Here is a 23,145-nt window from a genome sequence, read left to right as displayed (position 1 = left end):
TGCTCTTCCCTTGCCTTTCTCCCCTTGCCTTGGCTGTCTCTTGCAAGGCAGGAGAGGAGCACGCACTGGGTTGAACCCATGTTGGTGAGGTGTAAATCCAGCTGTTCCCACTCTTCCTTGAGCAGCTAGTGATAACTGGAAAGTCAGCATCCCCAAGTCCTCCTTGCTACCTAAGAGCATGCCACTACTGCCTGTGTTTCAGGGTATTAGCTGCAGACTGTTACCTGTCATGTAACAGGTAAACTTATATCCCTTGTGGAAGAGCTTGTACTGATCTTTGAAGGGGAAGAGACTGGCTTCCATGAAGCATCCCAGCTCATGTGGTGGGTTCAGCATTCGTTTTCCACTGCTGCTTCCTAATACATGGCTGCAAATTGCCTTTCCCACTTCCAGTCCTGGCTGTGCTCTTGCTCTTGATGTAAACACTGACGTGAGTGCCCACAAGCAAAGTCCATCCCACGCACCCAGCAGATGCCTGAGGCTGGTTTGTTTAGGTGTGCACCCAGCTCCACGGAGGGTGCCCGCAGGCAGGCAGCCAGCACACTGCTCCCAGACCTCCGGCAAAGCTGGGAACCAAGCCACAGTGCCAGAGCTCTTTGCTTCCCCCACCCACCCCCGTGATTTTACAGCTTCACTGAGCAGTTTGAGAGAGAATTACAACATCTAGTGGGAAATTTGACCACTAAAGCCCTCCAAGGAAAAAGAGCTTCGACGCAAGCAAGATTTGGAGCCTTAAACCTTGACAGAATGTCTGTATTAAGCCCTTCCCAGCTGCCTCACTTGAGATGAAATTTCTAGCCCAGTCATTTAACTTCTTCGTATCATGTCTGGTGGTAAGAACAGGGGATGGGTGTCAGTGCCCTGGGGTTTTAACTCCTTCTCTTGTGTCACTGACAAACTGGGAGGTTGGCAAAGTCATTCCCCGTATCTGTGCTCCCTCCCTCTGTAACTGTGATTTACAAGGAAAGATTAAAAAGCTAAATCTGGGTATTGTGGCAAAGCTATGGCCAAGCTGGGGACATGAGAATAGCCCACGGATATGTGAAGGAGAGGAAATTACGTAGGATGAGTGTTAGCTGGCTGTGCTTCCTGCAGTTTGGGGTGATGAATACCAGAGTCACTCCAAAACCACATATCTGCCAGGTTTTATTCTATGAAACAAATTACCCCATGACCAAACAAAGCCCCCCACTCCCCTTAGGCCAAACAGCTGTACCGTCCCTTTAGACCATTTGGCAGAAGGAGCAGAAAGGGGCAGACTTGGGCCAGACCTCTTTCTCCCTCCATCTCCAGAGTGCTGATGGGCAGTTCTGCTGGAAGGGGCCCCTTTTCCCTCCGTGTAGCTGATGTCTCTTCCAAGAGGACACAGAGCTCCAATACAATCCCAGGTGTCACTGTAACATGAACAGAAATTAATTAGTAGCTCACATTTCTGTAAGCTTATTCTGCTTGTGAACCACTGGAATTTCACAGCCAAGGCCAGAAGCTGCTGGTACCATTATTTCTATTTGCCATTCACACCCTTCTCACATTTAAGCCTTTCATCCCCAGCTCCATCCCACCTTTATCTCTGCCAGCTAAAAGCCACTCGATAATTTTACCTCTAACTTTTCCTGGGAGCAAATGTAGACCCTCCAAAAGCTTCTGGGAAACTCAGCTCTAATAGTAGCATCTTTGTGTTGGGGATCCTCCAGCAATAACATAAAAAATGGCTAGCAGAGTTAAGGGGGAAAATCACAGCAAGCCCTGGTATCACTTATTGCTTTCGGGTTACAGTTCTCAAGTGATAACAGCTATTAGCAACACTTTGACGTCTCCCTACCGTGGAGGGAAGGGCAGGAGACAGAAAACATGTCAAGCCATCACCTCCATGTTAAGTGATAAGTACCTATTTAGACGGCAGAGTTAAGGCTGAATGCATCAAGCAGGGAACACTTTGTGCCAAAAAAAAAAAAAAAAAAGAAAATTTAAAAAGGCCATATAGATACATAAAAAGCAGGGTTAGGGTATTTGTTCTGCTGACAGCAGCTGTGATGGATTGTTTAAGAAAAATAGACTCCTTATGTTTTTCCAGGGCTCTCAGAAAGCAGGAGTCCAGCACTTTAATACTCTCAAATGACTGGCCTTGAGAGGCAGCAGAATGTCAGAGCCACCGGCTGAGCTGTCCCCACGCTGACACCTGCCCTGGCTGCCGGCGAGAGGCCGCGCTTCGGGCTGGGGGCAGCGTGTGCCGGCAATTTCCATCCATTTCCTTGGGCTGGCAGCTGCACCCTGACACCCATCCCCTCCCCTCGTGCTGCCCAGGGCCCACGCCTGGCGAGCCTGCAGGTCAGGAGCCGGTGGCGTGTTGGCACATGTGTCCTTGCTGACATTGCCCCAGCACTGCCCACAAGGAGGGAGGAGCAGGTCTGGGATCCATGGCCTGGGATCACAGCAGCCAGCATCCAGGCTGCAGGATGCACATTTGACTCATACCAAACCTGCCCGTGTATTTATATACATAAAGTAGGTGTTGCTCCTAGTTCCTGTGAGCTGCTGAAACATTCCCAGCTGATCTGTTCAGGATCATGCACGGTCCATGGAGCGTGTCGGGAATGACCAAGGTGAGCCTTGCAGCATGAGCAAGGCTGCTGTGCCCTCGGGATCTGCACACACAGGTGGGGAAAGCCATACATCCAGACACATCTCTTCTCCTTGGCACAGCTCAGCTGGGCTCCAAGGGGCAGGAAGGAATCACTGAGTGGGGCCATGGCTGCCCAGCATGGCAGGAGGGCCAGGAGGAAGGAGGGAGTACAGGGCTGGGACAAGATTGATGGCCTCGTTGCCATTAAGAAAAAAATTAGCCGGTGGCGGCTATCATATTAAAGGGTGAAGAAGCCGTGAATTATTTTCTTAAAGATCTTATCACTTACAATGATAATTTTACCTTCCAAAAGGCCACTTTTAATGAGGCAAGGCAGGCAAAAAGTCATGATTTAATGCCAGATTTTTTTTTTCAAACACATTTTACTGCTTTTTTGTCCATGTTTAAAAAGCGCCGGTGACCTTTTTTTATTTAGCTTGCCCCAGGTGTAATGCTCAGTCTGATCCTCTCAGGGTTTATAACCTCCACAGAGAGTGTCTCTACCCAATGGAGAGATGATTTAAAGGGGAGGGAGAAATATGAAACTGCACCACCGCTTCCATACAGCCTTTGCTCCATCTTTGGTGGTGGGAGTTGTGGAGGGGAGACCAGGGAAGGGAGGAGGGTCCTCTCCCCCAAATATCCTCACTCAGACACACTCTGAAGGGCAGCTGGGATGTACTGGCAGCCAGGCATGGATGAGCTGGCTAGTGGCCTTTCCCCAAGGGAAAAGGGACATCTCAGCATCAAAGCTTGCTCCCATCATGCTGAAGAAGCTGGTCCCACAGTAGAGAGCATCTCCACATCAGGCCTGTCCTCACACAGTGCGTCCTCACACACCCAGCACTATGTTTTTGGGCTGGGATGCCAGAATTTGGGTCTGCCATGCAGAATGGGCATGTGTGAGGGCTGGGAGAGCACCTTTGCCTTCCACAGCCATTTTCCCAGGAAGCAGATGAGAGAGAAATGGGTATTGTATTGAACCCTTTCTCTGCTTGCCAGGACCAGTGTGGGAATGAGCAGAGAGGTGCAGGGAACAGCAAATCCTTGGTTTGGTATGCTGCGTTCAGGCATCCTTACTGCTTAGCCATTGGAAAACAGCCTCAGCGTGACAATCTGGCATAAAAGAGGCCAAAATTGGGATGGCAGAGGCTGGCCTAATGCAGGATTGAAAGTCACCCTGATGGCAAGTACCTTTTCTAATCCCTTAGCCTCTGAGCCTGCATCTCTGCCTGCCCTCATGGCTGCCTGAGAGGCAAAGTGTGGCAGAGCACAGGGAAATGAGAAAAACAAATGAAGTCAAGTTTCCTAAGAGTGAAGGGGAAGTGTGACTTGGCATCTCTAACACTGTGTTTAACATGCCGGCAAGGTATTTAGAATTGAAGTGCTTGCACACAATTTAAAAATAGACAGTTTATTAATCTAAACTGCAAGTGTATGTAGAAGAGGCCTCAAGATTGACATCTTTGGGATTAGTTTAGCCCTGCGTTTTTCCAGAGGTCATTGCCATGGTGCTCAGGAGGTTTGTGGAATAAATGGGGCCGGCATTCTTCCCGGGACCACACGCTAAAAACTAATACATAACGTTTAATTTACTGTCTCCATAGCTAGCCCAACCATTTTTCACATAATAATATTGGATTAGAGCTACCAGAAGCTGAGGGGGGAGCAGGAGGCGGGCAGGGTTTGTCTGTCTGTCGTCGAGGAATGGGGAGATGGGTATTTTTTCCCCTCTTCTAGAATACATTGGAAGACAAAACAGATTTAACCCTCCCAGCTCCAGGGAGGGTTCTTAGAGCATTAACACTGCTGCAGTTGGAACTTCTATTCTAAGTCACAACTGAAGGCTTTGAGCCTCATCACTGTGGTTTTTAGGACATGTGCAATCCTGCTTATTCAAAAATGGTCTTCACTCTCTAGAAAATAAAGAAACTGAACAACAGCAGGAGTTTGGAGTCTGCACTCTGCAGAAATTCTGCAGAGGGCTTTTCCAGAAATAAATGAGCTGTTCACCAAAGCCCATTAGCAGTTGGATTTAACCAACACATGAAGCCAGAGAGCTTCTGTGCTCTGTCCCTCTGTCCCCTGGAAAGTGGAGGCTGGCTCTTGAGGCAGCCTTTGATGGGTGCCCCCAGCCCTGTGGGCTCCCACTGGCCCTCCCAGTGCCTGGCATCCCTGTGGGGCTACGCTGAAGAGCAAGCCAGGCCCAAGATGTTTTCAGTTGGCAGAAGTGGTTTTTTTCCAAGGAAATAACTGAGCATCCCAGCAGGCAACTCCTCTGTGACCCTTCCAGGACATCCCATCTCCCCGAAGCCGGTAGAGCTGTGCTTTATGGCAGAGATCTGCACTGCACACTGGGACGTGCCTCTTGCCCTCATGGCAGGGCTGGCAGCTCATACCCATGGGGTTGAACTCAGTATCCCAAACTGCCCTCCTCCATCACCATCAACGTGCCTTCCCTCCACGCCCTGCTAGCTGCACTGCTGTGCTGTTCTCGTGGAAAGCTCTCCAAGCCTGGGGGATGGCTTGCTGCTGACTGAACCGATTTGTATGCTGAGTCATTTTTCCACTTTCTCATATCTTTCCAAAAAAATGCACATTTTTTTCACGTTTCATTTCAGCCCAGAGGCAAATATTTCTGGAATACTTGCCTTTCTCCAAGGTATTACGCTTTTTAATAATGTTGTCACCACACTTGACCTGTCCAATTCAGATGATATCTACACTTCCCTTCACAAACACACACATCTCCAAGCAGTCATTTATTGTCAAATCTTGCCAGCTGATTCTCAGAAACAAACATCTGCAGAGCTGCATTTCCAGCGCACATTTTTTCACAATGTAGTGGGCTACATTTAGCCTAGTGTAGCTAAATTATAATTTAAATTAGAATTTTAAATTGAACTTTTCCCTCAAAGTACTCTAATCATAAAGTTCAGTTGCAACTCAGTGTACATTTCTTTAGATGCTGTCAAACTCCCACAGTAATTTTCCTGCTAGAGTTCACTGTGTGTAGAATTTAGACTTACCTACTATGGACTTGAAGTTTATCAGTGATCTCTTAGGTCTCAAATATCACTGAGCTTTTTAACCTTCTAAAAGGCCCTTTTTTTTTCTGTGCTACTTATTAAAATAAATAGCATCATTACTAAAGGAAGAGGTAGTTGCACTGCAGAGGTGCTGAGAGCTTTAGTGCAGTTTACAAAGCTATTGAGAGATTTAGTGCCATTTAAAAAGGGCGAATGAGGACATGTATGCACTGCTCCACCTCAGCACTCCTGTGCCTTATCATGAGAATTTCTGGTGTGGTCCTCACACATCATTTCCAGCAGGCTCTGATTCTGCCCCAGCCACCAGACCTGGGGTAAAAATGACTGTCCCATTGTTGCATGATTCATTTGTACTTTGCTAGACCCAGCAGCCTGGTCCCCTTGTGGGGCAAAGTCCCTTGGAAAGAGCAGAGCCAGTCCCACAGCCCAGTATTCCATCCCAGCACGGTCTCACAGCTCAGCAGATGCTCTCTATGGCTTTGAGGACAGCTTAGAGACAGGCAAAGAGCTCAGCAACGCTTACAACATGTATTTCTCCTTTCTCTTGCAGTCAATTTTGTTGTCGGCCTCAATCAAGCGGGAAGGAGATTCTCCGACAGCATCACCCCACTCCTCAGATGACATCCATCACTCAGACAGATACCAGGTAAGCAGATAGAGGCTGTTGCTGATCTCGGCCTTAGGCAGGGAGCCAGCACACCCCAGTGCCCACAGCTCTCTGTGTGACAGCCTTGCTCTTGGCTATGCAATCAGTGCCCTGGTTCTCCTGCTGGCATCATGGGGACATGAGCACTTGGCCCCTCACAGGACTGCAAAGGTGGGCTTTTGTCTGCAAAGTCCTCCCAGCTCCAGCCAGAACCCCTATGGTATTTAAAAATGTTTTTAAATCTTTGTAGAGGTTTCTGTTGCATTATATTCACCATTTTGGTCTTGTTTCCATAGCTATGTTTGTCATTACCCACCCTGTGCCACTAAGGAACTTTCAGAGAAGTGACATTTTTTGCTCATGACTCCCATCCAAGACAGAAATTAGTTTGGACAATCCACAGCCATGCCAGCCTGTTTTATAAAACACTCTCTTCCCAGTGGAGCAGCAGGTCTTGATTTGGGTGGTGCAATGAGTAAAATTTGAGGGAGATGGAGAGAGAAATGAAGAAAAGTGCAGCAACACAAGTACAGCTTGGCTGGTTGTAAGTCTGTCTGTATTTTTGGGGCAGGCTGGCACACTCACCTCCAACTCAACACACTTCCAAACTGTTTGGCTGCAAGCCTGTACTCAGCCACTAGCTTCAAGTAGGCTCTGAAAGCAGCAGATAAATTAGTGTTGGTCATCAGCACAGACCCAAGCATGTGTCCACCTGCTATGTGGACAGGTTGGGTGGGCTGAGGCTGTACCAGAGTGGCAAACACCTATCACCCTCTATTCTGCAGCCCTACGCAGTGCCCAGGGTCAGGGCACTCCTGCATCAGCTGCTTTGCACATTCCAGGTGTGTGTTTGAACCTGCAGAGAGAGGCTGATGACCAGTGCTGAGGCTCTTATTGAGCAGACCCAGTTATAACATGTTCCTGAAGATAGGTCCTGTTAATAGCAGATTAGTACATTTGTTGCCCATTATTCCATCCTCTGGCCTATGTATTGGTTATATTATCAGTTGTGGATCATATTGCCACATGGCTTTGAGTTACCACTTGGTGTCACATCACAGCTGCTTTACCCTCCCATGAACAATAAAAGCTGGTGCAAAGTAAAAGAAGCAAAACCATGCAGAAGATACAGAAATGCCTGTTTCAGGTAATCCTGCTCTCTTTCCTGCCTGTTTATTAAGGCTAATAAATAAATTATGTTTGTTTCAAAAGGGCATGGAAGAGATTTTTGACATGGTCCCCTTTGTTGTAGAACTCCCCTTCCTTCCTACTCTGCCAGACATCAGTCTGTGTGAGATTGGTGGCCCTTTGCAGCCCTCTGTTCCTGTACATTTTTATTATGTCATACTCAAAGACAAATATTCTTAGCAGAAGCCCCTCTATGTGCTGAGTCCAGCTACTCTCTAATGTGTTTTAAGTTTGTGAGCATATTTTATGGAGGGTTGCAGCCCTTAATGCAAATGTGTAATGGGAGTTTTAAGTCTGCACGGCAGGGAGAAAACACTTCTGGGGCCTGATTTTCATTTATGCTTGTGCTGGCTGTGTTATGCTGCACTGGCAGTGTAAAGGGACCTCAGAGTGGGTGCCAAGGGTGTGTAAAAAGCCTCAGTATATTCTTAATAAAGCCACAATATGAACAGGAATTCAGTCTGCTGGCTCACCAAGGGAAAAAGCCCAGGAAGCAGAGCAGAAGACTCTCATGGTGGTGATTTTAAGGGCTGCAAAATTTAGTTTTCCATATGCAGAGGTGTTCTGGAATTATGACTGTCCCTTGTGTTGTGATCTAATCATGATTATACACTGTATTAGTAACATGCTAGAACGTGAGTTATTGGCGTTTGGGTTTTCAGAATTCCTGTGGCTCAGTTTTCTTACTCTTTGTGCATATATACCATGGGGATACTTAGGGAAGGAGATTTATGAATAGGAGTGCTATGAAAATAGGGGTTTGCACAGCACTTGGGCTGCTTGCATTGCTCCTCATGCTGAGAGGGAGCTGCAGCAAAGGCAGTGGGGTGGCTCCTGAATGAGAGAAGGAGGCATCCTCCAGCCTCCCCTGTGCCAAGCCTGGTTGCTGGAGTTTGGTACATGGAGACTAATCAGACTGAGGTAGTGGCAGCCAATGGATTTGGTCAGTAGGGGCTGCTCCTCTTACAGTATGTTCTGTCAGACGGAGCTTGGAGTTAAAACAAAGACATTTTAGTTACATTTAGATAAAATGCTGAATACCCAGTGGAGAAATCAACAGCAAATTACAAGTGACACATTGTACTGCAAAGATGGCATTTCAGGCTTGGAGGGAGCCTGCAGAATATTAGTGACTGAATAGCAAGTGTAGTGTAACCAAAAGCCTAAAATGCTTGTCCAGGAAAGGCTCATCTCCCTCCCCCCACACTCAGGTAGGTGTGCCAACCAAAAGACAGCTCAATTCATTAAAAAGGTAAAGCCAACAATCAGCAGCTTTGATTTTGTATGAAAATCCAGCTGCATGTTCAGCAGGCAGGCAGAGCTGGGATGTGGAACATACTGTGCAAAGCTCACCAGCAAGCACCTGAACTGTCCAGCTGCCCATCATCTGGGACAGCAAAATGTGTATCAGAGTGTTTTTTGTTTTCTGTCTGAAGAAGAAGCAACAGATTGTCAAGTGCCAGAGAGGAGACCCAAAATGTAGGTTTGATTCCAGGAAATAAAGCCTGAGGAGTTTGCAGAAAGGAGAATAGATGGGATTTGTGTGTAGGAGCCTCTGCTGCTCAATTTGTAGTCCCCACCTCTGTCTCAGTCCCAGTCTGCTGGGGCCATCCTCCACCACAGCTGTGCAGCAGATATGGGAGAGAAACCCATGAGACAGCTCTGACCACCCAGGTTTGCTGAAATGTGGAAAGGAAAAGAGGGAGGAGTGCCTGGAAAGGGCAGGCTCTGCCTGTAGCCAAGGTGTCCCTGTGGTAGGGGCCATGTTTGGGTAGGGCAAGCAGGTGTCAGAGCCCTGGGGCTGAGGTGAATGCTCAGCCTGGCCTGGCAGATGCAGATGGTGGCAGTAGGCAGCAGGGATGGGGCTCCATGGTCCTTCCCAGGGACTCCATGGCAGGGCAGGGCAGGGCAGGGCAGGGGACACAGAAGGGCCCATTGGCCTCCTCCCTTAGGGTGTTATTGCCTCGGACCCTGATTGGCCAAGAGCCCTTGGGCCCCAGTCCCTGATTGGGCAGAGGAAGTCGGAGTGTGTCACCCTGGAGCCTGATTGGCCAGTGCCTTTGGGTTGTACTTGGGGCCAAGGCTCTAATTGGTTAATGACGTTGGGCCTAAAGGTTGCTCAATCACTATTGGACAAGGAAATCTGCTTCCCAGTTGTTTCCAGCTCTGGTTGGTCAACTGCCCCGGGGCACCAGCCTGCCTTTGGGTCTGATTGATCATGGCCCCTTGATGCCTCAGTTCCAGCGGGTCCGGGTTCCTGATTGGCCAGGCACTCCAGGGTCTCGGTAACCCCTGATCTCTGAGTGCTCAGGTACGCAGGGTCGCTGTAACTCCTGATTTCTGATTGGCCAGGTCCCCCGGGCTCCAGCCGCCCTGGGGCTCTGATTGGCCGGGCTCGCCGGGCGCTGCCGCCCCCTGTCGGTTGTCGTGGGAGCTGCCTGGTGAACTCTCACCCGCGCGCTGCGGGTCACATGACCGGGGCCAATATGGCGGCGGCCGCCGGGGGCTGATCGGCGGCACCCGTCGGGCCGCGTCGCATCCACCCGCATCCCGGGCCCGCCGCCCGCTGCCCGCCCGCGGCGCCCGCGGCTATGCAGAGCGGCAAGAGGGGACCCGGCGGCGGGGGCCGGGAAGAGGTGGGTGCTGTGGTGGGGGGGAGGCCCGCGGACGGTGCGTTGTCCCAGGGATGCGCGGAGAGCGGGGGGACCGAGCCGGGCCTTGTATACGGGCTTGGGGCGAGTTGTTTAAATCCGCGTCCTTACTACTCTCCGCTCTTGTCTCCCCTCTGCAGACCTTCCTGCGGGTGCGAGCGAACCGGCAGACCCGGCTGAACGGTGAGTGCGGCCCCCATCGCGCCTGCCCCTGCAGAGAAGTTTCCGGAGTTGGGCCGAGTTGTGTGGCACCCCCACGCCCCCCACACCGCAGGCCCGGAGCCGCCACCAGGCTCGGCGTGCCGGGGGGGTCAGGGGGCATCCGGGTGAAGCCCTCCACGCTCACCACCGGCTTCCCAGGGAAGCTGCTCCCACCTCCGGGGTCCCCTCAGCCGGTTCAAAACAGGCCTCAAAACCCGTGTTTTCTGTGTGGGGCCCCGGCTGCTGAGCTTTCACAGCTCACATGGCTGAATCGTGCAGTAAACTTTTAAGAAGCCTGAGTGTCATCTGACGTCATGGTTTGTTTTGTTTGGGTTTTTTTTCTCTCAAATCCACAGATGCTGGTGCGATACTTTTATTGTATCTGTGGGTGCTCCCAACAAGTAAGCAACTATTTCTAGTGGACAGCAGCCTGGTATTAAAAAAAAAACAAATCAGACATCACTTTATTTTAGAGAGGGGAAGTCTATCTCTCTGCTTTAAAATTGGAAAGAAAAGCTGAAAGGAAACTTTTTTTATTAGAGCTGAGAAAAGTTGAAACTTTTCTCAAAGTTCAGAGGATAGAACTTACCATGTACACAGTAACAATGTTCTGCCATCTGGTTTTGTACTGCTTGTAGCTACTTTAGTATGTACCATTTAGTCAGAATTTGGTTATTCAGGCTAATACAAGGCTCATTAATCTCAAGTTTCCTGATGGTAGTTCACAATAACACCTCTGATGTTGTGCTTTTGGAGTTTATTTAGAAGAAGATGTGTTTGAACAAAATAGCAAAAGGGTTTAGAATGTGCTGATAGCAAAACCAGTTTGCTTGAATTTGAAGCCCTCCGTGTTTAGTGTACTCTTAAGCAAATAGAAGCTACTGATCCAGATGTTTGATAAGCTAGACATAGGTGAATTGAGAGCTAGCCTCAGGATTTTTAAATATCAACCCAGAGGGCTAAAAAACTGCCAACTCCAGAAGGTCTGTTTAGTCATAGAACAAAGAAATTAGTTACCTTGCACCAGTTACATGTAACTGCTGGCAGGTGCTCACTCTGTGCTAGAAGTTGAGTGCAGAGAGCTGCCAGTGCTGGCAGGCAGACACAGAGACTTCAGATGGTCAGATACACCGAGGTGCTGCTCTGTGGTGACTTGTTTTGTATCACTGAGGTCTCTGGAGTCAAGGATGTCAAACTGTTCCTTTATCATAGGTGGATAGCTAGGGCTAAGCTCTGTCCTACCTTTTTCAGACCAACAATGTGCAGTCACCTTATATTAAATATCTTTTTAAAGTCTGAGCCAGACTTGTGAAATTCTTGGTGTGAGTCCTTCAGTATGAGACGAGGTTCTTGGTGAGATCGTGTTCTACTGAACTGGCTCAGTAGTGCTTCGTGCTTTTGTCTCCATCCCGAAGCAGGGCTGCAGCACAGTCTGGGTGGACTGTGATCTCCTTTTGGGAACTCTTCTTGGTCTGTCTTGTTGGATGTTTTCGTAAACCTGTGCTCATCTAAAGGGAGGCAGGTAGTTTTGTACAGCATTTGCATTGTTTTTGCTGGATGTTTTACTCTTTTGTGGTACAGCCGTATTTCAAATGAAAGAACGTACATGCTGCCCTAATAATGCTGGGGTTTCCTGTGCATTCTCTTCTTCACCCTGAGGTGAAGAGGGTCCAGATGTCAGGGAGCTGGCTGCAGAAATTCAAGTGAAGTGCTTTGGTTCCCAAAGGTCAGATCAGCTCAGAACTGGTTCCTACTGACTGACTAGTGCTGTTCCCAGAACATACTTGTAGTGATGTCTGGTGCAGTGTGCACCCAGCTAAATGGTTGGGTGGGCTCAACTGCTCCTTTCTCTGCGTGTGTCTTTACATTTGTATTTATGAACGCTGCCTGCTTTTTAGTTTCTTCCTCCACGTTTGTTTGCTCTGAAGTAACTGCAGTATTTGTAAGCCTTATTTTTGAAGAGTAATTTGAGCAGTAATGTTTTAGATGGAGAATACTGGAGTGCTTTAGGGAAACAACCCTCTTATTTATCTATATCTCATATTTTAATCAGCTTCTAATGAATCATGCAGCTTTAGTTTCCTAGTCCTGATTATTTTACATGAATAGAAGTTGTGTAGGACTTGTGCAAAGTGGCTCTTTTTTTCATATTCTCATTGACACACTGCAGAAACTTAAGATAGAGCAAATGCAATCTGTCAAAAAAAAAATCTATTTCATTTGTTTTTATTATGTTTTATGTGTACTTTTCAATATTGATGTAACCAGTTTATCTTCGTATTTCTGTCAAGCTTTTGTGAGCTGAGTTCTAGAAGCATTTCTGGAAACTTCTCCCATAAAAAGAGCTTACAGTGTTTGCTCTTCTTCCACATTGTCCTTGACCCAAATTTTGGCTGCCCAGACTGTTTTGACTCAGTCTTGTTTGGACCTTGATGTTTTCCATCCTGTTGTGTTCATTTGGGAATGTGCAAAAGGAGCTAAGGGGAGAGGGGAGAGCCGGTAGAGAGGGAAATGTTTTCTGTGAGCTGCTGTTGGCCTGGCTGCAACATGATTAGGTCCTGATAGTAACATAATTCACACGTACTTGACTGGCCAGAATTTTAATTCTGTAGGTCAAACCTGTGACTTAAATTGAGCTGTAAGTAAGGTAAGTGCATTTTCAAGCTCAGGACCAGGAGATTAATGTTCTCTCTGTTAGGCTCTTGGTTGAGTGTTTGTATCACAACTTCCCTGTCAGCCTCCGTGAGTCAATCCTGCACCTCTCACCTGTGCTAAACTCACTTTCCAGAGGTTGTGTCCTTGTGAACCCAGGAGTATGAGGTGCTGGTTCCTGATGAACCTGTGTGGTAAAGGAAGCATTTCTTTCATTTGCCTTATTTCCAGTGTTGCCAAACTGGAAACTTTAAGCCACCCTGTAAATTGATGCTTGTGGAGTTTAGCAGTACAGAGTAGGTTAGGTCGTCATTCAAAATTAGAGGCACAAAGTTTGGCTTAGTGTATCAGAACATGGGTTCAGCAGGTTAAGTAGGTGCCAACCTCAGAGAATAGTGTCAGATTGAAGGTTGCTGAAAATCATCTGTGTGGAACTTGAGCCATGCAAATCTGAGAGCTGCACTGAGACCCTTTTGTGAATCTGGCCCTTAATGTTCTTTTTCGAGCAGGTGAGCAGCAAATCATACTTAAAGTTTGAAACTGATTCTTTCTTGACCATTTGTTTTCTTGCTTTTGCTTATTCTTGAGATGGCTTTTTGTGCTCAGCCACTACTGCTGTTGTTCTCTTGCATCAGATGCAATGGATGAGTTTGATCATTCACAAAAACTTCTCGTGACAGATCAATCAAAAGTAGGTATAACCACTCCTCAGGACTCCTCTAGTAGATTGCAGAGAGCAGGTGCTAGCTCTTATGCTTGAATATCTTTGCCTCAAATTTAAGGTTATTTCCAAAGCTTGCATTCTTAGGTGAGTTGTGAGGTAGGTCCTTATAAAGCTCCATCTGCACCTCCCTGAGGAGGTGAGTCCAGTTTTGGTGGTTACCTGTCTCTCCAAACAGTCCATGCAATTTGTTGAACCACCACCACCACCATGTCCCATGCTTTTGTAGCTCATGGGTGGGGGAGGAATAAAGATGGATGATTTTCACTGGAAAGGAGACAAAAATGTTTCCACTTAATTTGATTGGCCTGCCATTGCAGGAGCTGCTAATGATGTCTGCATAGGACTCAGGGGACCACTCAAACTGGTGAAGGGAACCATAAGAGATATTCCTAGTAACTTAATCATCTCCTTTGATGCTGCAGGAGAGGTTGGTGCAATGTCTGCTGCTGGATGCTGTGTAAGAGCACTTCTGAGGTAATTAGTGCTCTGTCCTGAAGGTGAATTTTTGCTTGGGGAAGGGAGGAGCAGTGAAAACTAAAATCCATTAGCTTTTCTCACAGGAAGTTTGACTGGACTAGAGAGTAACATGATCTTTAGGCATTAATAAGGCTCAGCCTTGATGAGGAGAGCCAATTGTTTGAAAAAATCCTCAGTCTCTTCTGCCAATAAGGTAGGAGTGGTAGGTTGGCTCCATGTGGGAAGGCAGGGACCAGTGTGCCCTCAGCAGCAGAGGCCTTGTCAAGTGCAGTTTGGCTCCTCTAGTGCAGACTCTCACCTTGCATAGCCCCCTATTAGAGAACTGCATATCGGTGAAGGGAAGAGTGATTCCCTTAGTCAGCACAGCTCCTAGGTTAAGTCAGAGACCCCTTGCAGAGGATCCCAGTTCTTGCTCATCTCCATGTGCTACTTTCTCATTCATCTCCTGTGGTGGCTTTAAATTCCCTGAGTGCCTGATGGTTTCATATAATCCGAAGAACATGCATTTGCAGCAGGAGCCACGTGTAGGGTAATGTACATCTTTAAAAGTGAGGCCTCAGAGGTGCTGGAAGCCCTCTGATAGCCTAATAATAATTATTAATGCTAATAAAAATTGGTGAACTACTCACCTCCTGGCAGAAGGTTGGAATAATAACTATGGAGTCTTTGTTCAGTCCGAGGTAAGAATGGGTCAGACTTATGCAAAAACCTCCTTCCCTGTTCTGTCCTCTTTGTACATCCAGTCCTCAACTGGCTGCATTTTTATCTTCCTGAATTACGGGAGGGAATGACTTTTTCTTTTTTTTCCCCTCTCCATGCTCCTGCGACAGGAGTGAGGGGGAGAGGGATTAGTGAGCTAATTAGAAATGATCGCATCTATCAACACTAATTAGCAATGCTGTGGTCTCACTTGTGTGTTCTTTTGAGCTGCTCCCCTTCGGGACAGCGCCACAATCAGCCCCTGCCTTTGGGGCCGCTCTGTCCGTGCCGCGCTGATTGGAAGTGATGGCCGGGCTGCGTGTGCCGGGCAGGGACAGCGCCGCTCTGATGTGCTTTCCAGGCTGTTCCCTTTCCATTCCTCCTGTCACCAGGGGCACCCTTGGCCTCCGTGGGCACGACACTGCCGTCGCTAATGACCAGAGAATGAAAACGGCAGGGGGATTTGTTTTCAACACCTCTTTCCTCCAGTGGCTTTTTCACTTGTGACGCTGCAGCTCAAAGGGCTACTTCTCTGAAGAGCTAAATGAGCCGAGATAGGGGTTGGCTGCTGGGTCTGGTGTAGAGCTGGAGCAGGGTGAGGTTCTCTTCCCAGCTCTGCACTAACATTTCAGCAGCAGATCAGGTGCTTGTTCTGGCAAAATGGTCCCAAGAATTTATCAGTAGAAGACCCAAAATAAGTTGTCTTCCTGTTGTCTTCCTTTTGTCACTGCTACAGTGCATGGACTGGAGGATGGCAGTAAAAAACCCTAAAAATACTAATAAATTCTCCAGGCAGACTGCTCTGACTGAATTGTTTGGCCATAGGGAGTCCTACCAGAATAATTAAACGGCTCCTTCTCTGCATTTCCCTGTTAAAAACATGATGAGGTGAGAGAAATTTGTGTCTGCAGTCAGGATAGAGAAGACTTTGTTTCTGTGTTTCTCTCCAGATGGGTGTTTGCTGAGGAATGCTCAAGTTGTGTCTGATTCCAGCCTCCATCCGTATTTTTTGCTGGCTCTACAGAGCTAGTGAGGCAAGGAAAGAGCATCCTAAACTTACATGAAAGAGCCATACTGAAGGATATAGGTATGCAGTAAACCAGAACTTCAGAAATCTCTTGGGCACTAAAGTACAAGCCAGAAAGAACGTGGCTTAACTCTGCCTAAAAGAGAGGGTTGTGGAGCTGTCAGTGTGGTGTACCCGACACAAGAGAGGGTTGTGAAGCTTTAGCAAATGAAATACAGATAAACTATGGAAGCTGTGTGTGTTGAGACTCTGTGTTGTTCAAAGTGCCAGATAGCAAAAACGGTCTTGTTTTGGTCTCAAGTTGCTGTCTCTAATTCTAGAAGTGTCACATGTACAGAATCCTTTCCAGGATGTGAGGAGTGGAGATGTATTTTTCAGGGAGTTTTCACGCATAGGTATTTCAATGAGGAAGAACACTCCCCATGGAATAATTTGAAGCTTTCTTAGTGCTGGAGCATGAGAGAGTATAGGGGATGATGAATACTCCTAGTTCCAGATTGTGGGAAAGTATATCCTAACCCAGAGAGTCCTGAGTCCAGGGAAGCCAGCAAGAAAGTCTTGAAGGAGCCTTTTCAGTCTGTGCTGAAGTCAGCTGCAACTTTATAATTCACTTGATGTGTGTGCTCTAAACTTATGCACTTGAGGAAACAATTGATAGAAACTTTCCTGTACACTGATCTTTCTCATGCTGGCATTCCAGAAGCTTTCTCTGACTCGTTGGCTGCAGGGAGCTGTTGATCCCACAGTGTTCAGGCATGAAGGCTTTCAGAGCATGCTGCAGTGCTCACAATGTCAGTAACGATTTCTGGCTAACACAGCTTTTTGGTGGTGTCATCTCTCATTATCACATGGGTTTTCCTTGGGCTTTTTCTTGTCTCTCATTCAGAATTTTGACCTTCCTTATTAATTAAACAGTGACTTTCCTGCAGCCAATGATTGAGTTATTCAGTAATACCTGCCTAAAGCCATCATAATAAAAGACAGAAGTTCTTTTTAATGCAAATGATTTGGTTCCAGATGTTTTGATCACATTAAACGATGGCTCAAATTAACCAGCTATTGGATTAAGCAACAGGCTACCTTGGCTGCTTTCTCTAATCATCGTGATTCCTAACATATTTGTTTCCCAGAGCATGCTCTCAAGAAGGCAGTCTAGCTCCTAGTTTTCATGAAGTAAGAACAATAGAGAGACAGAAGCTATCTAGCACGGGTCTTGTGTTTTTCATGGCAAATATATTTCCTTTGCATAAATATTACCTGCTACCAAGATGGTGCTCTGACTTGTTTGTGGTGGTCTGAGGAGTTTTTCAGGGTGTACAGGTGGTTCTGTGGTCCTGAAAGTAATTGTTAAATACCTTGTCCGAGGCTATCAGGTGCTGCATCATCCTTCTACATTCTAAGCAAGTTCTTGTAGAGGGAATAGACATGTTAGTGAAAGGGCTTCAGACTTAGAAAGTAAAATCCTAAACAGGGTTCAGTGGCTTGATCATTCAGCTTGGAAAGCAATTTCAGGTTTCCAAGGGAAAGATTTTAACCGTTGTAGTAATTTACCATGGGATGTGCAGCAGCTATTCCTTCTCCTAGTTGTTAAATTGTGAATATCTGCCTCTGTGGAATCAGAGTGCTCAGCTACAGGTTATAGATTTCCTCTGAAAAGTGCCAAGTAGGAGTCTCTGTACTTTCCATAGAGGTCAGAATAGGGAGTTACAGTGGGATTTTCTGGTGTGAAGTCTTACCATTTCTGCCAAGGGTTTATTATTTGGAGCTGAGCAAATAAAGATTGGATCTACAAACTTGACATGTCTTCCTTTTTGTGTTTGTTTTCTTTCCCTCGTTTCTCCATGCAGCCCGGATTGGAAAAATGAAACGGAGGAAGCAAGACGAAGGGCAGGTATGTCCCCTCTGCAGCCGGCCTCTGTCAGGATCCGAGGAGGAGATGAGTAGGCATGTGGAACAATGCCTTGCAAAGGTAGAGGCGCAGCAGGGTCACCAGCTGCCATTCCCTTCTCTCTACTCCCAGCTCTGTCTGCAGTTGACCTAATGTGGGGCAAAAACTAACATTGCTGAGCTTGCAGGCAATGCTAACTGTCTCCCTAAGATCTGTAGTCACATCTGTGTCTGGGAAGATGGATTCTTCTGGATTTTTCTGTTATGTTGCATTAGTAACTTTTTACTTCATGCACCCTTCTGCTGTTACAGAAGTCTAATTTTTAGATTCTAAAGGTGGAGCTATTGAAGTTTATGAATCTTTTCTAGGACTTCGGACTTCAGGCTATGTAGCACAGGAGGAACAGTTCATTCTGCTCTGTGCCTTTGACAACATTAGAATTGTTGGGTTCTTTTGTGGCAGACTGGGATTTGTAAAGGTTGCATGACCATCTTACTCCAGGGAAGTGCATTTAAGCAGAACTGTTCCCTTGTTGTTCATCCCAAAGACAGCAAGGAAGAAGAAACAGCCCCTGGGGGAGGAAGAGAGTTTTGTCATAGGGGTTTTTTTTTTGTTCGTGTTTCTCAGGAAAAATCTTCTATAGAAGACTTGTTGCCTCAAGAGGTGCATAGTGTAAAGAGAGGTGTATTTTGATCAGTATGCCCCAAAACTGTGTTACAGGAGAATACTTCTGCTAGGGTTCAAAGGAATCGGTGGTATCCTGTTCCCCCATGATAGAGGAATTTTGCATGCAAGGCAGCGGAATGCATGTTGAAATGAGCACCAGCATTGTTGTAGGGACCAGACCTTAAATTTCCTTGAGTAAAAATTATGAAACTCACAACTTGTTTTGGTCTTAGGTTGTGAAGTTCTTCCAGTGCCTATTTACTTCTAATTTAGGTTAGTAGGAGCAGAGATGGAAGTAAAGGCTGCTGTATGCTCTGTACTTAGCTGTCCTGGGAGCAGTCCAGCTTTTCTTCCCCATCCCACCATGAGTTATGAACCCCAAAGAGCCATTTCATGCATCTCAACACTCTGCCCCTGCTTTACCCCATGCAGAGAGAAGGTTCATGCATGACTGAGGATGACTCCGTGGACATCGAGAACGAGAACGGCAACCGCTTTGAAGAGTACGAGTGGTGCGGACAGAAGAGGATACGGGCTACTACTCTCCTGGAGGGAGGATTTCGAGGTGCGCCAGTGTTTTGGGGACACTTGTAAATCATTTTGCTGTGGAAGTTGATCATTACCTATCTTTAAATGGACAGACATGGAGGTTTCCCTTCCACAAAAGGCAGAATCATCAGCCTTTGCCAGAATGTAAAGTGGTTTCAATTTTTTGTCCTTCTTGAATGATGAGAGCCAAAATTTGTGTAAAACTTGAACAAAGCATGAGGTTATTTTTTTCTCAAGGAATGTGGCTGAAGAGGGAATGGGTAGATCATATGGGGAAAATAACATTTTATATCTCACACATAGTAAGAAATACATGGAAATATGTGAAGAGAGGGAAATAGAAATGAAATTGTAAAAATTCCCAGCCTGGAGTGACGAAAGCTGGTGTATCAGCCTCTGGTGATGTATTGGAGGTGACAGCTAAGTCGCTTTAGCACCTGCATAAAATATTAAAGGGCCAGTTGTGCATTTATCACTCCATCCCTTTTAAGGTTGATAAATGAGAATCCAGGAACCTGCTCTGCACCTCCAGCACTGCAAGCCCTTAGGGCTCTCAGACAAACACATTTTATTTTTCCTCTTTCTTTTGCTCCTTCCCCAGTGACGGGGAAATCAGTTACCAAGGAGAGAGTGAGTTATGGCAAAATTTGACCTCTCGTGAGCTTTATTGGTGAATGTAATTTTAGCTAGAAACCAGATCCCTTTCTTACATTCAGCCCTTTGGCCTCAAAGAGGAGGATTTACTAAACTGTTTGTTGGCATGAACCTCAGGCACTCACGAGAATTTCTCGCAAGCAATCCACGTAGCGCATGCTTAATGAGAGGAGGAATGCTGGCTCCCTTCGTTCAATAAAGAGGATGGGATGTGATCTCTTCCTATATCAGCTTGGATTTTAATTTAAAATATCTCAAGGGGAAAGGCTACTGCATAGAGGAGTTGGACTTAAAAGCCAGCTGTGTGCTCAGCTAAAACCAGGCATTCCTGATCTGCACTTGCTTTCCTCTGAAATTAAATTGTAACTGGGTTGTAGCAGAGCAGATGATCAGGAGCAGAGTTGAAGAAGCAGCTTCTTTGGGCTTCTCACACTATTACATAGACTGTGTCAGTAGCCTAACTTTTTTTCGTGACTCTATGGAGAGTTGTCTGTGCATGATTGCATGTAGAGGCCTGATGAGACCATGCAGGATCTTAGACTATGTTTATGTAGCATAGACACTACAATCTGTGGGATGTCTGCTTCTGTCATCACTGCTAGTTCTGGTTAAGAAAAGCTGTTCAGTTCATTTCTTCTCTTTTTTGTGCATGAGTGGTTTCTTCCTTCACCCCCACCAAACACCTGCATTTGAGGAGGGCATGATCTTCACTTTCTTTGGTGTGGACATCATGCTATCTTCTCCTGGTAAATGTTGCCAGTTGTTTTTGAGTTAACTTACTGAAATGTGATCTGAACCTTCCACATTGCCTTCATCATATGGAGACCCTCTTTCAGATGAGGCTTCAGGTGAACAAAGTGGGTGTAATTGATGTGCTTAGGCTGGGTAAATACAATGTACTTGCCCTTTGTTGCATTATTTTAAGGAATTCTCAAATGTGTTACTTGTCACTGTGTCTATCACTTGCTTTCCTCCACCAGAGCTTAGGTTCTAGCATCAGTCAGTGCTGTAACCTCTGCCAGATGGCTACACAAACACGAACAGGTATTTGTGCAGTTCATTTATACTTAGAGATGGCATTGCTTCCATCAGGAAGTGTGGGGTCTGTCTCTTCTTTCCTTTTGGAGATCTTTGTTACACCTTCAGGAATTACATGGACAGATCCAGGAAAAGATGGGAAGTCCAGGAGAAAAGCAGAATACAACTACATGCAATTCTAAAACCCTCCCTAATCACCCTGTTGACAAGGCTTTTGGGTTAGACTTCCTCCATAGGTGGTGCTGGATGAAAGGTGTCTGTAGATCAGCTGACATCCTGCAGTAGTATTTGTAGTGAGAAACATCCTCCCTGTGCAGCATTTTGTGGGAGAACCACTGCTGAAGAAGGGACTCCTGGTACCTGAGCAGCTGGCAGGTCTCTAGCTCCTGGCCTTCCTCCTCTGGAGCACACCTCTGCTGGTAGCTAGATTCAACAGCTGCCCTGCTTCTCTAGAGAAGTGTCCTCTTCCTAAACAGGGGAGTTTTTTCCTGACAGCTTTCTACCTAGTATTTTGGGATAACCAGACAAGATGTACAGGGTGCCTACCTACTCTGTGCAGGAAGTGGTAAAATTTGGAAAGCCAAAGCAAAGCTGGAGTGATTTCCTACAGCTGGCTGATTGCGTTTATTTTTAATTGAGTTACACTTTTTCATGCTTTCTTTTTTGGCTCTCCTATTGTCTCTGACTGCTGCATTCACAGGTCTCCATCACTCAGGATTGCTATGTGCACTCTCAGGTAACCTTAAGGTGACTGTCTTTCTTCTTTTGCTGCCAGTGTTGGCTCTTGCTAGACAGAATTCTTAATTTACAGCCCTGAAGCACAGCACAACGTTTTGTAGATGCTTTCTAATGCTTAAAACTGCTTTGTCTGGAGCTGGCAATGCCCTCGTTAACCCCTGTCACCTGAGGCTTTGCATTTGGCTCTGTTCCCTTTGCTGAGAAGTAGCAGTGATGTGGAAATCAAATGTCTTTTATAATGCCAGACAGCCTTTGCCAGGCTACAGGGATGTCACCAATGTCTAAAAAGATGACATGGGGAAATACATAAAACCGGAGGGGAAAATAGATGGTCATGTGTCTCATTAATTTTGGTTTTAATGGTGTGTTGCTTTGAGGAGATGTCACAGCTGGGTGAAGGGGGAGCAGGACACTGTGGACAGTGTGTGTTGCATGTAAGTCCATTGGGCAGCACTACAGCAGTGTCTCAAACGTAACACAGATGCTGGCTTCTTTTTATCATTTTTGGTTAGGGGACAAGGTTCATATCACTTTCAACATGAAGAAAATTCTTTGCCAATTATATAGAAAGTCCTGACAGATTCTCAGTTGGAGTAAGGTTGAGAGACTTTGGGAGTTTTCTTCTTAAAAACAGAAACATCAGGGAAATGAGCAGCCTCATTTGAATTTTTGGAAGATGTCTAAAACGTAGAAGCAACCACAGGCTGAAACTCTGACTTGTAAAGTTCTAGGATGACACTTTCCTGCTTCCAAAGCACTTTCCAGGATAATTTGCTCTTCCAACCTGAGGGGCTGTCTTAGAAGCTGGAAATTCTGTCTTCTCTGTTGGTGTTGGAGCTGCAAGCCCCCAGTCAGGTCTGGTGTAGCAGAGCCAAAGCACACCTACTTGGCTACCACAACTTGGCATACCTGAGGCAGCAGGTGGAAAGAACAGGCTGTGGCAGCAAGTAGGAATATGACCTGAGAAGTGCAGGGAGATCATTGTGTTGTCTCTGAAGCTGTTGGGTTTGGTGAGGGATTTCAGTCAGGAAATGTTTAGTACTTCTAACTGTCCTCCTGGTTTTTTAAAGCATCATTTACCATCATTCACTTTTCTTTCCAAAATTGGAAGGATGCAGGATGTAAATGAAGATTATTGGCAATTATATAGGGTTGGGAACCACTTTATTTCTGCAGAGGTCCTGCTTGAAGTAGGGTTTTGTGGGAGAGTTTGTGGTTCTGTTTTGGGGTAGGTGCAGAAGAATACAAGTATGAAATACCAAATTCAGTTTAAATCAAGCTTGTACTTCAAAGTATGAAACTGTACAGATAAAATAATCAAATATTCCCCTGCTGCAGTACAGTGTCACAAGACTAAAATTTCTCTTTAAATAACTGAACATTCAGTAACTATGTCTCCCCATGTCTCTGAATCATCTCTCTCTGAAGCTCTTTGTTGCATGGGATTATTTCATGCCATCTTTAATGAGTTTCTGTGTTTAGGATGCCAACAAGGCTTCGCAAGTGAAAGCGTCAAGTGGCTTCCTCTCTGATGTGGGGTTTGTTGGGGTTTTTTAAATGCTCAAGATATTTGTAGCAATTCTTCTATTCCAGTCTGGAATGGATGCACGTTACCCTCAGTGTTTACACTGTAAGGTTATCCTTTTAAAGAATTCCTGGGGGAAGTTCAAAAGG

General features: G+C 46.3%; 1 protein-coding gene across 11 annotated transcripts in view; it reads left to right on the top strand.

Annotated features, from left to right (window-relative positions):
• The window catches only part of RNF220 (ring finger protein 220), a 222,210-nt gene that overhangs the window by 155,085 nt on the left and 43,980 nt on the right, over window positions 1-23,145 (top strand). For 8 of the 11 annotated variants that reach the window (XM_033067117.2, XM_033067113.1, XM_033067119.2 and 5 more), the window contains 4 exons: window positions 6,224-6,319; window positions 10,299-10,341; window positions 17,786-17,907; window positions 18,925-19,057. In XM_033067117.2, the coding sequence (XP_032923008.1) occupies window positions 6,224-6,319; window positions 10,299-10,341; window positions 17,786-17,907; window positions 18,925-19,057 (394 nt within the window). Of the gene's footprint in view, window positions 1-6,223; window positions 6,320-9,971; window positions 10,144-10,298; window positions 10,342-17,785; window positions 17,908-18,924; window positions 19,058-23,145 lie in introns of those variants that run through there. The other 3 variants (XM_033067120.2, XM_033067122.1, XM_033067123.1) reach the window with 2 other exon arrangements.

Source organism: Catharus ustulatus, chromosome 9, assembly GCF_009819885.2.
Source record: "Catharus ustulatus isolate bCatUst1 chromosome 9, bCatUst1.pri.v2, whole genome shotgun sequence".
Taxonomy (NCBI): domain Eukaryota; kingdom Metazoa; phylum Chordata; class Aves; order Passeriformes; family Turdidae; genus Catharus; species Catharus ustulatus.
This window is presented reverse-complemented; position numbering and strand designations above follow the sequence as displayed.